We start from the raw sequence: 12729 nt of genomic DNA, 5'->3' as shown, positions 1-12729 counted from the left end.
CTGCAGCAGACAGGAGGTGGGGAAACAAACCCCGGCACCCGGCGACTTGCACTGCCGGCAGATGCTGGGGGTCCCACAGGATGCCAGCCTTTCCCTCCATGGTGCTGCCTAAAGGAACAGCAAACCCCAGGAAGGGTGCCACAGCAAGACGGAAGCAGCCGTGAACCTGCACAAAGCCCAATCCCACGGGCTGCCTGGCTCCGGGACGTTGCCATCCTCTGACTGACTGACTGATTGCCTGGGAACGTGCAGGAAAGCTCCCCCAAGTGACCAGAACAACCAACGGACACAGCTGGTGGAAGGGTAGAGGCCACAGTGGCTGGGCGGCTCTTGGCCCTTCGAAAGCCGGCTTTTTGCCTCAAAACATTCAAGTGTGAAGATTTTTGCACACAGAGACACTTTCTTTCCTCGCAAGGGAACACAGACCTGTTATTTTCCCTGGACTCAAAAAGCCAGAAGAATTGGAGGGAGGCTCCCACAGCCAGGATCCTGCAGCATCACAGAACAGAATCCAGGGGGTTCGGCAGGCTGCAGTTTTTATTTTTAAAAACCCAGGTCACCTTGAAAGCAAGTGGGCGACCCCTGCGAGAATCACAGCAGCTGGAGGGGCCCCGGGGCCCCAGTGGCTGGCCTCCTCAGAGCCACACCAGCAGAACTGTGCAGCTCATCACAGAATAGCTTTATGCTCAGTTCGCTCAGTTCTGCAGAACCCAGTGAATCTGAACCCTTCTCACAGCTGCCGCCTCACAGGCCTGAGCACGAGGCCCACTCACCTCTCCTCCTTCTCCGTGCCCACGGGCAGCACCCTCACCCCTGGACTCCCAGCCGGGAACACGGATTTCGGGGACTTGGACAACTGCCCAGGACTGGCTTCCCCGGTTCCCTCCGGCTCTTGTCTTCTCCTGAGCTGAACCTGGAAGGGAGAGAGGACAAACCCCTGGTAAACCCCGTGGCTGGAGGATAAATGGACGCCGGCATCTGTGCCCCAAGCCTCATGAATGTCTAGGCCCGGCTTGGACGCATCCCCAGCAACACTGCAAAGCCAAACCCTGACAGGCTGCGAGGGCTGCCTCCTTCCATCAGAGCCCAGCGGCTCACTTGGAAGTCCTGGTTCAGTTGCCCTACAGCCTGAAGCTGGATTGGGGGGGGGGGGGGGGGGGGGGAGGAAACTAAGAAAGGGCCTTTCCCAGCACAGCCCCAAAACCTTCAAACTCCCACAGGAGAGATTTGTCTGTCTCCCTCTGTGTATCTAATCTGGAGGAACCGGGTTTGATTCCCCGCTCTGCCGCCTGAGCTGTGGAGGCTTATCTGGGGAATTCAGATTAGCCTGTGCACTCCCACACACGCCAGCTGGGTGACCTTGGGCTAGTCACAGCTTCTGGGAGCTCTCTCAGCCCCACCTACCTCACAGGGTGTTTGTTGTGAGGGGGGAAGGGCATGGAGATTGTCAGCCCCTTTGAGTCTCCTGCAGGAGAGAAAGGGGGGATCTTCTTCTTCTTCCTCCCCCCTGATTCTTTACTGAATTATTTTAGAATTTTAAATGTTCTTTTAATCGTTGGAGCATTCAAATGTTTTTATGCTTGCCGCCTTGGAAACCCCGACTGGAAGGCAAGGCAGTGTAAAACTTTTTTAAAGCAACTCAGTCAATCAATCCCTGGAGCAAACGTCTTCTGAGGAACGTTTCAAAGCACCACGTTTTAGTCCTCCTGCCTCTGTTGTTTAGACGCAGCCACAGAGGGCCCATCCCTGCCCCAAGGAAGCGGCTTTCCACAGCCAGCAGCCAGGATTCTCCCACGGGCCCTCAGCCTTTGCCCCCCCACCCCGCTGCCCCCCCACCCCCCGGAGTCCTTCCTCCAGTCCTCACTGGCAGGGCTTCTGATCAAAAGACCAGGAGTCAGGGCCAAAACACACGGCCAGCCCGGCCAGCCCCCCCCCCGCCCCCCACCACCAACCAAGGACTAGGCAGCTGCTCACGCTCTGGGCATGAAGCACAACTCTTTAAAAGAGACCACAATCTGCAAACAGACATGCAAACACCATGAATTTGCCCAACTGCGTGTGGGTGAAAAGAGAGACTGGGAAGAGAGCAGAATCCCCCCCCCGCCCCCCCAGAAGGCGAGCGGCAGACGTCACCTTGAGGGCTGAGTGGTCCAATCCGGGGAACACGGGCAGCCGCTGGGGCTGGGAGCTGGGCAGCCTCTCTGACGGCGAGTGCGGCTTCCCCTCCGTGTCGGGACCTTCGGGTTTCGTGGCCTTTTCTTCACAGCCAAGGAGTGGTGTTGGGGGTCATTTTTAGAAGAGGGAGGGGCAAGCCACAAAAACAGAAGCTGTCAGTCTGCCCGGCCACTTTGAATCAGACCTCCCAGGGACCTGTGGTAGCTCCAGTGCGCCCACAACGGGGAAGGCAGTTTGGTCAGCTGGAACCCTTTCTGCTCCCTGCCAACTCCCAGGCCTGAGGGGCTGCAGCCCTCCCCCTCCTCTTTGTTGGGCAGGGCCCTTCCTCCCCAGTCTGCTGGCTGTGGCACCCCACTCTCTCTGCGCCCAGCCCCAGACGGCTTCGTCTACCATGGCTGATCATACCTCTGGGAACAGAGCACCTGCAAAACCAACATGGCTTTTGGGCTATGCTATTTTCTTGTTGCTTCTGGACTTGGCTCTGGCTGCTCTAAGGCAGACCTTCTGGACTTGTCTTTGGGGGCGGCACGAGGGTTGGGTTTTCTCAGCTGCTCTGGGCCGGCTGCTCCAGGAAACAGGCAGGCCCAAAGCTGCAGGGGAACTTCCACCCTTGCCTGTAAGATGCAGCTTGGCCCACTTCCTTAGATCTGCCTGTTTTCTGGCTAGGCTTTGGGCACCTGGGGTAAACCATCCCACCACACATCCCACTTGTGGAGCTACCTGTGGAGTCCTTGAACATCCAGTCACTGCCTGTCTCCTCCGTCGTGGGGGGCTGCTGTTCAGTAACTCCCCCACTGCTCCTCCTGAGCACGTGGGAAATGGGAGCTCGGTGCTGGCGCCGCCTCTTGCTGAGCTGCACCCGAGTTTTCAGGATGCTGGAGTCCAGCACCGCAGTTTGCTTTGAGAGGAAACAACAACACGCACGTGTGATTCCCCACCAAACCGTGGCCCGGTCTGCCAAAGAGCGTGAAGAGACTCCTCGCGGCAACTCACCTCCACGAAGGCGAAGTCTGGGCAGGCCCCTGCTGGTGCCGGGCCCTCAGTGCCGTCGGCGGAGTCCACATCCGTGCTGGAACGGTCCAAACTGGCGCTCCGTTGGTCCCTGGAGGAGTCATTCAGGTCAGCTGCGGAGGCGGGGTCGGCTTGCGAGGAAAACGACGACAGCCGGCTGCTGGGGGGCTGTTTCCGGGCCGAGGCCACGTTGCTTTCTGGGGAGGGCGATTCCGGCACCAAGCTACAACGACAGCAGCCTCCCCATTAGTGCCGGATGCAGAGGAAGTGCCAGAGGGTTGAGAACTGTGCCTGGAGTTGGGCTGCACAGCTTTCCACCAGGCCAGCTCCGAGTCATCCCTATTGGCCCCAAATCCCTCCCATCCCTGCAGTCGAGACAATCATCTAAGCACTGGGAGGCCCTGGGTCGCTTGGCGGGCAGGGGAGGGGGTTATTTCTTAAGCTGCTGCTGCTCGGCGGAGCTCGTGATACATTTAAACCCCCCCCCCCGCCAAACTTCTCCAGGAAGCCCCACAGGCTCCTCCAGGCCACCCCCTGCCATGAAGATCGAAGAGCTGCACTGAATCGGCTGCTCTCAGATCTCCCCAAACAAAGGCTATTTGGGGAAAGGCAAGCAAGGAAAGCTGCTGCTGACCAGCAGGTGGCGCCAGAGCCATTCCTTCGCCCCGGCAGGCCCCGGACGAGTCTTCTCCAGACAGACAAGCGGGGTCATCTGGGGAACCCAGCCCCACTTCCGGCCTCAGGCTTAGGGCAATCTCTTGCCAGCTTCCTTGAAATCCTGCCGAGCACCTCCCCACGGCGCCTGCCCCACAGGCCAGGCCAGCCACCTATCTGGGGGAGGGTGGGACTGGGGGGGAGGAGGAGGAGGAGGAGGCTTCAGCAACAGAGGCCACTCCTGGGCCAGCCAGCCTTATGGATGCTGGAGTGGGGAGAGCCAGAAAGAGGCCGGCCAGCAAGAGAGGACCTCCTGTGCAGCAGTGGCGAATGCGAGGGGCAGGTCACACAGGGGACTAGAAGCCTGGGAGCTGAGCATGAGCAAAAGGCCAGGTGCCGTCTCAGGCCAAGAGGGGACACGAAGCAGCGTAGCTTCGGGTGGAACAAGAGACAAGAGCCCTGCACCAGGCTCCCGGGCCTGTGATGCGGGGCCTTTGCTGCCTCTGGAGCCGGGAGAGCACAGGCGCCTCCGCCGAAGGACAGGCTGGGAGAGGCTCCGGCCTGCCTTCCGAAGCAAGAGAGGGGTCGAAGAGAACACGAGGAGGGCGCTCGATTGCGGGCTGCCTGCTCCGCCAGGCCTCACCTCTCTCCGCTGTGCCGCTGCTCACTCCAGGTGCCATACTGGCTGTCTGCCTCTCGCACCAGCGTGTCCGTGTCCTTGGCCTCAGCGGCCGGCCGGCCAAAGCACTGCTTCAGCTGATCCTGCAACACACCAAGAGAAAGGACGCAAGTTGCCATTTGGTGCCAGGAAGCAGCCGGCAGCCTCGTCTGCCCTCGCCAAACGCTCCCGCTGCCCTCAGCACCCCAAGGACCCCCATTTGGATTCAAAATATTTCTCAGAGCCCCCAAAGCCCTCCCCCACCCAAGGCTGGTGCATGTCATGCACACCTCCCCCCCGGCCTGGCACCTCTGCACTGTAGTCCCTTCTGAAGAAAATCGGAGGGAAGCCAGTTCAGACGTGAGCAGTGGGAGGTAAGAAGGACTGGACCAGGACTGCCCCGCTCTGGGGCCGCTCAGCCACATGGACGTCCTAGGGCTGCCCTGCTGGGTGGGTGAGGGAGCCTGTCTCCTGGCTTGCCCTCTCTGACCAACGAATGGCAAAGGCTTGCTGTGTCTGTGAGCTCCAGGCAGTCAAAAGAGGGGGGGGGGTCTAAGAAGACAGAGGGACCAACTTCATTTCCCCCAGGACACGAATGGCTTGAGAGTCAGGCTCCGGAGTTCCGTGCTGTCCTGGCACATGTGCGGCCCCATCTGGACCAGGACACTGGAGAGGCAGAAGAGACCCAGCTGCCCTGACCGGAAATGGCCCCGCCAAGGTCACAAGCGGAGTCTGGGGGCAAGGCACAGTTGCAAGGGATGGGGGAGCCCGACAATGTGCCCCCCATATGACCTGCCCAAGTGGGGCCCGGGGCTCCATCTCCCTTATGTCCCTTCCTCATTACGCCACTGCCCATGACCCACCACCGAAAGAACTATGCTCCACTTCTGGGTCTCAAAACACTGCACCAGACAGCAGGCGGACGGTCTGACTGACGTTTCATGGGGAAGCAATTGAACCCACCCCAGCGAAGGCACAGAAAAGACACCCCGGAAAGTACAGCTGCGAAGGAGGATCAACCCACCAAAGAACATCAGGAATCAGAACCATATGAGAATGTGATGACGATCCCTCTTGGCCAAGGGATCCACCCAGGTGCCCCAGAGTCCCTGGCCTAGGAGGAACCCAAGCAGCCGAAAGTCTTTGTCACCCAAGGAGCAGAGCTGTGAAAGCAGAGGCTCCAAGGGGTCCCTCTCCTGCACCACAGGGGCCAGGTCTCTAAGAAGCCCCACCGGAGAACCATGTTCCCCCTGCCTGAGAGGTCCTGGGGGCGGGGTGGGGGGATGACTGGGACTGCCGGGGTCATTCACAGCTTCCCTTCTCCAGCTCTGGCACAAGAGGAGGCACCGAGCCACCCCTCACTGTTCCCACCTTCCGAACTTGTTACACACTTGTCTAGTTGGCAAACTCACGCCCCCCTCCCTCCTTGCCCTGTCTTTTGGCAACTGTGCTACAATGAGGTCACTCGGAACAGGCTCAACAGGGATGCGTTAATTAAGGACAACAGGAAAGAGGAGCAGGGAGCTGGGTCAGCGCAAGAAAAGGGCCCCTGTTGTCATGCAAACGGCCCCCCCACCCTCCCCAGCCCGCCTCTGCAGGGCTCCGTTCCCTTCGCCTGGCTCTGCGCAGCAAATCAGTTTTCATAAACGAGGAAGGACTCCATTTTTCTGGATGGTGCTCCTTGCAAGCTCCAAAGATCTGTGTGACTGGCTGGCCTCCCGCCAGGAGGAGGTAAGAATCCAGGGGCTGTGCTGCCAAACAGGACCAGGGGAAAAAACCCCCTATGATTTCTGCCCTCGTCCGTCTGTAACCTTTCCAATGTACACAATTTTGCCGACAGTTAGTACACTGCAATGATTTAAGGATAATCCATTATTAACAAGTTCAGTATTTTAACATTAACATTATAAAATTTAGCTCAGCATCCTAACGTGTTGTTGGCAGTCACTGCAACTCTCCGACCGAATGGTCCACTCCCTTTTCTTTAGGCCAGAATTTGTTTTCTGCCGTCTAGTGGGCCACTGTGGAATCCACCTGTCTGCAGTCTTGCTCTACCCACCAGCTGTTTTGTACCTATCCTAGTTACCTGCCCCTTGGACTGCCTTTGACTCTGCATTTTGGAAGACGTCACCTGACCCTGGAGCAGCACTTTGCACTTTGCCTTTGACTGTGTATGTTACTGGGCTCTGGACTGTGACTCTTGGGCTGTGACGGGAGGAGATCGGCTGCGGTGCTGACACACCCTGCAGTCGCTGAGACTGACCTCCCGCCCGGTGGCCAGAGCAACCACTCAACCAAACAGATGTCCCAACAAACCACAACTATGAACTGTGGTTTTAAAAAAACAGCTTCAGACCATGGCTAGAAATTCCAGCCTGGTGCCAACCAGGCTCCAGTTTGTGGGGCCACCTGAACGGAGATATTTTAACCAGGCCACATCTTACACTCACATATAGTTTGTGATGTCTGGATACAACCTGAGCGGAAAAATGCCTTCCTGCCTTCTTTAACAAGGGATTCTGCTGGGTTTCTAGTGGACATGTGTCCCAAACTGTGCTACAGACCCCAGATTTATCCAGTACAAATACTACTCTGACACCGTTAAATGCCTGCTTTTAGGTTTCTTCTGCTTGCAAGTAGGAACAATAGAAAGAGACCCTCAGTAGGAAAACTTAAGACCATAAGAACAAGCCTGCTGGATCAGACCAGAGTCCATCTAGTCCAGCACTCTGCTACTCGCAGTGGCCCACCAGGTGCCTTTGGGAGCTCATGTGCAGGATGTGAAAGCAAGGGCCTTCTGCGGCTGTTGCTCCCGATCACCTGGTCTGCTAAGGCATTTGCAATCTCAGATCAAGGAGGATCAAGATTGGGAGCCAGAGATCGACTTCTCCTCCATCAATCTGTCCAAGCCCTTTTTAAAGCTATCCAGGTGAGTGGCCATCACCACCTCCTGTGGCAGAATATTCCAAACACCAATCGCACGTTAGTATGAAATTCAGAGTCGTGGAGATCTGAACTGCTTCTTGTCTGCTAAGGAAAGGCCCCAGCCTGTTTTTCCATGACTCTGAGCAAGAATGAACCCTGCGGAGCTATGCTGTCGCTGCAGACTCCAAGGGGTCACAACGAGGAAGCCTCCCCCCACACAAGAGGCACCAGAATGATGAAGCTTTTATCTCAGTGGGGAACGTTCTGAAGAACATTCCAGCTGCAGAGCCTTTGGCCTGTTCCCAGGTTGGATTATGCAGAAACACGGGCAGTTGGACCAGGATGGACCAGGGGTGAGAAAGAACAGAGTTCTTGTCACAAGAGCTTCAGGTTAAGTATGAGAGAATGGCTTTGAACCGCTCAACCCAAATCATCTTCCAACAGGAACGGGTGATGGACGGTGCTCAGTGGCTCTCAGCTGGGAGGCAAAAGGCCACACTCTCTCCCGTTCACTGGGTGTCTCGACAAACAGCTGCCACTGAGCTCAACCTACCTCACCTATCAGACCTGGAATATCACCACATCAAATATTCCACTGTCACCTGTCAGGGCTTGAGCAGGAAATCTGGAGGGCAAGGATGTTGCTTGGGCATCCACCAAGTTCCTGCCAAACTTCAGGAAGACCAAAGAGACCACCAGAAAAGTCTCTATATAACAACAGGGAAGATCAGGACCATAATGGGGAGAGGGGGGTTATTAGAAGAAGAAGAGTTTGTGTTTATACCCCCCCTTTCTCTCCTGTAAGGAGACTCAAGGTGGCATACAAGCTCCTTTCCCTTCCTCTCCCCACAACAGACGCCTTGTGACGTAGGTGGGGCTGAGAGAGTTCGGAGAGAACTGTGAGTAGCCCAAGGTCACCCAGCAGGAATGTAGGAGTGCGGCAATACATCTGGTTCACCAGACAAGCCTCTGCCACTCAGGTGGAGGAGTGGGGAATCAAACCCGGTTCTCCAGATTAGAATCCACCTGCTCTTGACCACGACACCACGCTGGCTCAAAGCTGCTGTGGCCACTGCAATTGCACCCCCCATTCCTGTTTTGCCTCTGTCTCTGCCTCATTTTGCCCGCTCCCCCTTGGACCAGAGTTGGACTGACTGTCCTTTCCAAGGTGATTCTGTGCACATCATCAGTAACGCAGATCTGAATCCCCAAAGTAAGAGCCCACCAGACGGGCAAAGGAGCCCCTCCTCCACCTTGCACCTCTCCTCTTGTCAGTCATCATGTTGAAGTGTGGCGTGCCTGGCGTCCACTGGCAGAAAGGCAGCACGTAAACAGAACCCGACTGAGAAGTGAGAAACGACCTTGAGTTTACTTGAACACCGACATGCGCTGCTGCGGAGCCGTCTCATGGAAAAACCCGAGCAGCTGAAACATTCAACCAAGGGGCGTACCCCCAATTTGTGGCTGAGGAACACAGAGGTTTGGGTGCGTGCAAACGCTGAGCCAAGTCACGCACTGCTTTGCTAAATAGCGACGTTGCTGTTCCCTGGTGGGCGAGAATCCTCCCCGCACAGAGGCAGAGGGGGCTGCAGAGAGGGCTCGGTTCAAGCACAGCCAAGTCCGCGTCTTGCACTGTCCAAACGGCAAACGGGAGAAACGTCTCCCAATTGCCACGTGAGAAGGGCAGCATCTGGCCGCAGAGAACCTTCCGGGGGGCTACTGCAGGCGTGGTGAGCTGTGAAAAATGACAGGTCAATCTACAGGAGGCGGGGGGGGGGGGGGCAGGCACAGTTTTGCCCCACTGGCCTCTGAAACTGGTCCTCAGCGGATCTGTGCTCAACAGGTGGCTGTTTTGGGGCAACACACTTCCAGTAAAATGCCACAGCAAAGTCATCCATCTCCAGGGTGTTGTGAGTTTTCCGGATTGTATGGCCGTGTTCCAGGAGCATTTTCTCCTGATGTTTCGCTGCCAGCCACAGATGCAGGTGAAACGCCAGGAGAAAGTGCTACTGGAACACGGCCATACAACCCAGAAAACCCACAACACCCTAGTCATTCCGCCGTGAAAGCCTTTTGACAATACACCATCCATCTCTCTTGGTCTGATAAGACTTTGAGGAATCAGTCTTTGCTTTTCTGGTCACTGCAATCGAGCAGTCCAGCGGCACCTACAGATGCACGGGCAAAGACTGCCCCGACTGAAGATGGCAAAAACCCTTGGGGTGGCTTTATTGACAAGGGTTAAATTCTGAAAACAGCACGCATGGCCAAGAACCCGCTCCAACAAAGAGTTCCTCTGCCGTGCTCCTGAGACAGGCTCAGACTTGAGTGAGTCTTCAGTGCCGGGAAATTCCAGGAGGGTGAGGCACGTCCTTGAGGACGCCCCTCTTCATGCTTTTGAGGCTGCTTCTAGATGGACACATGAGACACCACAAAGAGGGAGGCCGCCTCAAGGAAGACCCAGCTGTGAGAGACTTCTAAACCACAATCCACAAGAAAGGTCTGCTGGCCCACTTGCTACCTCGGACCCCACCTTGGGGGGGGGCGGGGCGGCATCAGTTCTTGCTGAATGCCTGCCTGCCTGCCTGCCTGCCTGCCAGGCGCCCTCCCCCCCCCCCCACTCCGAGGCTTCCTGCCACTCTTCCTATGATCCACTTATGGGAGGACGACCAGGAGACAAGCAGCGAAGAGCTGCAGCATCTCTTCTCAAGAAAGTAACTGACCTAAGCCTGTTTTCTTGGCATGAGACGCACAACCTACCACCCGACAGCACGCCCACAGTTTGAAACAAGGGTTTCCAAATACTCACTATCCGAGAGATTAACTTTGTGTACAAGGAACTGAGCATCGTGGCCTGGCAAAGACTCCCAGCTTCTCTGGTCGCTGCTGAGCCTTCCATGTAGTCCCGGGCCCTTCCTCTCTGCCCTGCGGCTGCCGGGCCAGATAAACAGTTCCTAGAACTGGGCAGGATCCTATCCCCAGTGACCTCACCAGTGACAGTGACGACCTGGAAGGATTCCGGCAGCAACACGACACCGGCTTTTCTTGTGCCTGATGACTCCCGTTCAGATGCAGGAGTGGAAAGGAGCCAGGGGCCCCCACAGTTTGGCACAACACGACTCAGGTGCGGCCCAGCTGAACTGGCGATGGCTCAGCTCTGCAGAAAGGGGTTAGAGGCATCAGCACTGAATGCTACACATCAATAGTTGTGCCCTGGGGAGTCCAAATGTCACAGGCCAGAGGTCAGGCACCTCCACCTGTTGCAATAGGTTTTCAAAAAAACACATGATAAAGGTCTCTCCTACTTCAGTGATTCTTCTGTTTTTGCACTCTTGGCAGAGAGAGTCACTTGAGGATTCATGTTGCCGTTGCTTGCCTGCAGCGGTCGCCTTGGGGTTGCCAGCGCCGAGTTGGGAAATACCTGAACATTTGGGAGGGTGGCGGGTTCTATCTCCAGATAGCTGTGGATTGTTGGTTTCATCAGTTTCGCCAGCATGGCCAATTGGCCATGCTGGAAGGGGCTGATGGGAATTGTAGTCCATAACATCTGGAGTGCCAAAGGTTCGCCACCACTGGAATAGAGTATGAGGAGGGTAAGATTTGGGGGACGGGAGGGACTCCACTGGGGAAGAATACCACTGAGTCCACCTTCCAAAGCGGTCATTTTCTCCAAGTGAACTGATCTCTGTCTTCTAGACATCAGTTAGAACCATAGAGTTGGAAGAGACCCCCAAGGGTCATCCAGTCCAACCCCCTGCAATGCAGGAACACACAGTCAAAGCACTCCTGTCAGATGGCCATCCAGCCTCTCTTTAAAAACCTCCAAAGAAGGAGACTCCACAACTCTCCGAATTATTATTATTATTACTATGAATTGAATTTATTATACCATCCACCCCCGAAAGGCTCCAGGCGGTGTACAAATACGCAGACGAACAGTGCAAGCAGTAGAAACAAAAAAAAAATTACAGATTAAAATATTTTAACAAGGCCCGGCTGAGAGAGCCCCAGTAGCTAAGTGATCATCATGCAGGGATTTGAACTAGTCCTCATCCAACGCTTCAGCTACTCTGCCACACGGCCCGGCAGAGCTTGCCACGCAAAGAACCACCGCTGGGAAAACCACCGTGCCGAGGAAGAAAAGGGGCAGAGCCACACAAGTGCCATTGAGAGCAACTGTCAAAGGTTAAATCACACCCACACCCACACCCCTCGGAGCCTTCGCTCTGGCCCTGTCTGTTAGAGAAACTTTGTCCCTCTGAAGGGAATCATGACAACTAAACAGGGTGACATCTGGGGGGGGGGGGGTTGCCTCAGCTGGCTCATGGGCCTGGTCAGCCCCCTTTAATGTTTGACGCCCCTGCCGAACCTTATCCAGTTTGGAGAGGATGACTCTTCCAGAACTGACCCTGATCTCCCACCCACCCAAATCCAGGGAGGACTCCACCCAGAGGTGGGATCCAGCAGGTTCTCACAGGTTCCCGAGAGTAGGTGACTAATTATTTGTGTGTGCTGAGAGGGGGTACTAATTGGTGACTTTGCCACCTGATTTTTGCCTTAGTTACGCCCCTCCTCTCAGCAGTAGCGCGCAGAACTTGAAGCAGTCCAGCAGGAGGTGCACCGGCATGTGTGGCAGCCTGCACCTGCGTGCATTCGTTTCCCACCCAAGGATCGGGTACTCAAGTGCCAAGCGCCCTTGCCACAGCCCCGCCCAGGAATGCCCCGCCCCCAGAATGCCTGACCACGCCCCCGTCATGCCCTGCCCAGCCTCATTGGCACTACGCCACAGTTTGAATCCCACCACCATGGGAACCTGTTACTAAAATTTTTGGATCCCACCACTGACTCCACCCCTTTATCTGCTCTTTATGCCGAGTTGAAGTTCACCGCAGGGGAGTCCAAAAAGCCTTTTGCAAGCCACCTTTCAAGCCACGAGAGACAGGAACACAAACAGTTTGATCTGCAGTCGCCAAGGGGGACCCCAGTGGATGGAGGAGTCCATTCAGGCAGCGGCAGGGAAGACCTCCCACCTCCCCAGCAGCCAGGAGCCCCGGAATGGTGCACGGCCGGGCAGGCCCTGAACCCACCCACCCCCACCCCCCGCTGCACCTCATCCCCCCAAGCACTGCAGGTGCCGCTCGCTTTCTCTGCGTATACACACACACCCACACACCCACACGTCACTCCACACCCCGCCCACTCCCTCAGCAGGGCTGCTTGACGCTCTCGTCTCCTTGGATACCGAGCAGCTACAGCTTCACTGCTGTCGCTAGGCAACCCAAGTCCGCCGGATCGGTCCCTCTGAT

At 56.4% G+C, this 12729-nt stretch overlaps 1 protein-coding gene across 2 annotated transcripts in view; it reads right to left on the bottom strand.

Annotated features, from left to right (window-relative positions):
- The window catches only part of KIAA1671 (KIAA1671 ortholog), a 79351-nt gene that overhangs the window by 3553 nt on the left and 63069 nt on the right, over positions 1–12729 (bottom strand). For both annotated transcript variants that reach the window (XM_048514883.1, XM_048514882.1), the window contains exons 7-11: positions 4484–4602; positions 3169–3409; positions 2896–3073; positions 2134–2258; positions 774–913 (exon numbers count right to left, since the gene is read on the bottom strand). In XM_048514883.1, the coding sequence (XP_048370840.1) occupies positions 774–913; positions 2134–2258; positions 2896–3073; positions 3169–3409; positions 4484–4602 (803 nt within the window). The remainder of the gene's footprint in view (positions 1–773; positions 914–2133; positions 2259–2895; positions 3074–3168; positions 3410–4483; positions 4603–12729) is intronic.

The sequence above is a fragment of the Sphaerodactylus townsendi genome, linkage group LG13 (assembly GCF_021028975.2).
Source record: "Sphaerodactylus townsendi isolate TG3544 linkage group LG13, MPM_Stown_v2.3, whole genome shotgun sequence".
NCBI classification, from domain to species: Eukaryota; Metazoa; Chordata; class Lepidosauria; order Squamata; family Sphaerodactylidae; genus Sphaerodactylus; species Sphaerodactylus townsendi.
The sequence above is the reverse complement of the archived record's forward strand: the minus strand, read 5'-3'. Positions and strand labels throughout refer to the sequence as shown.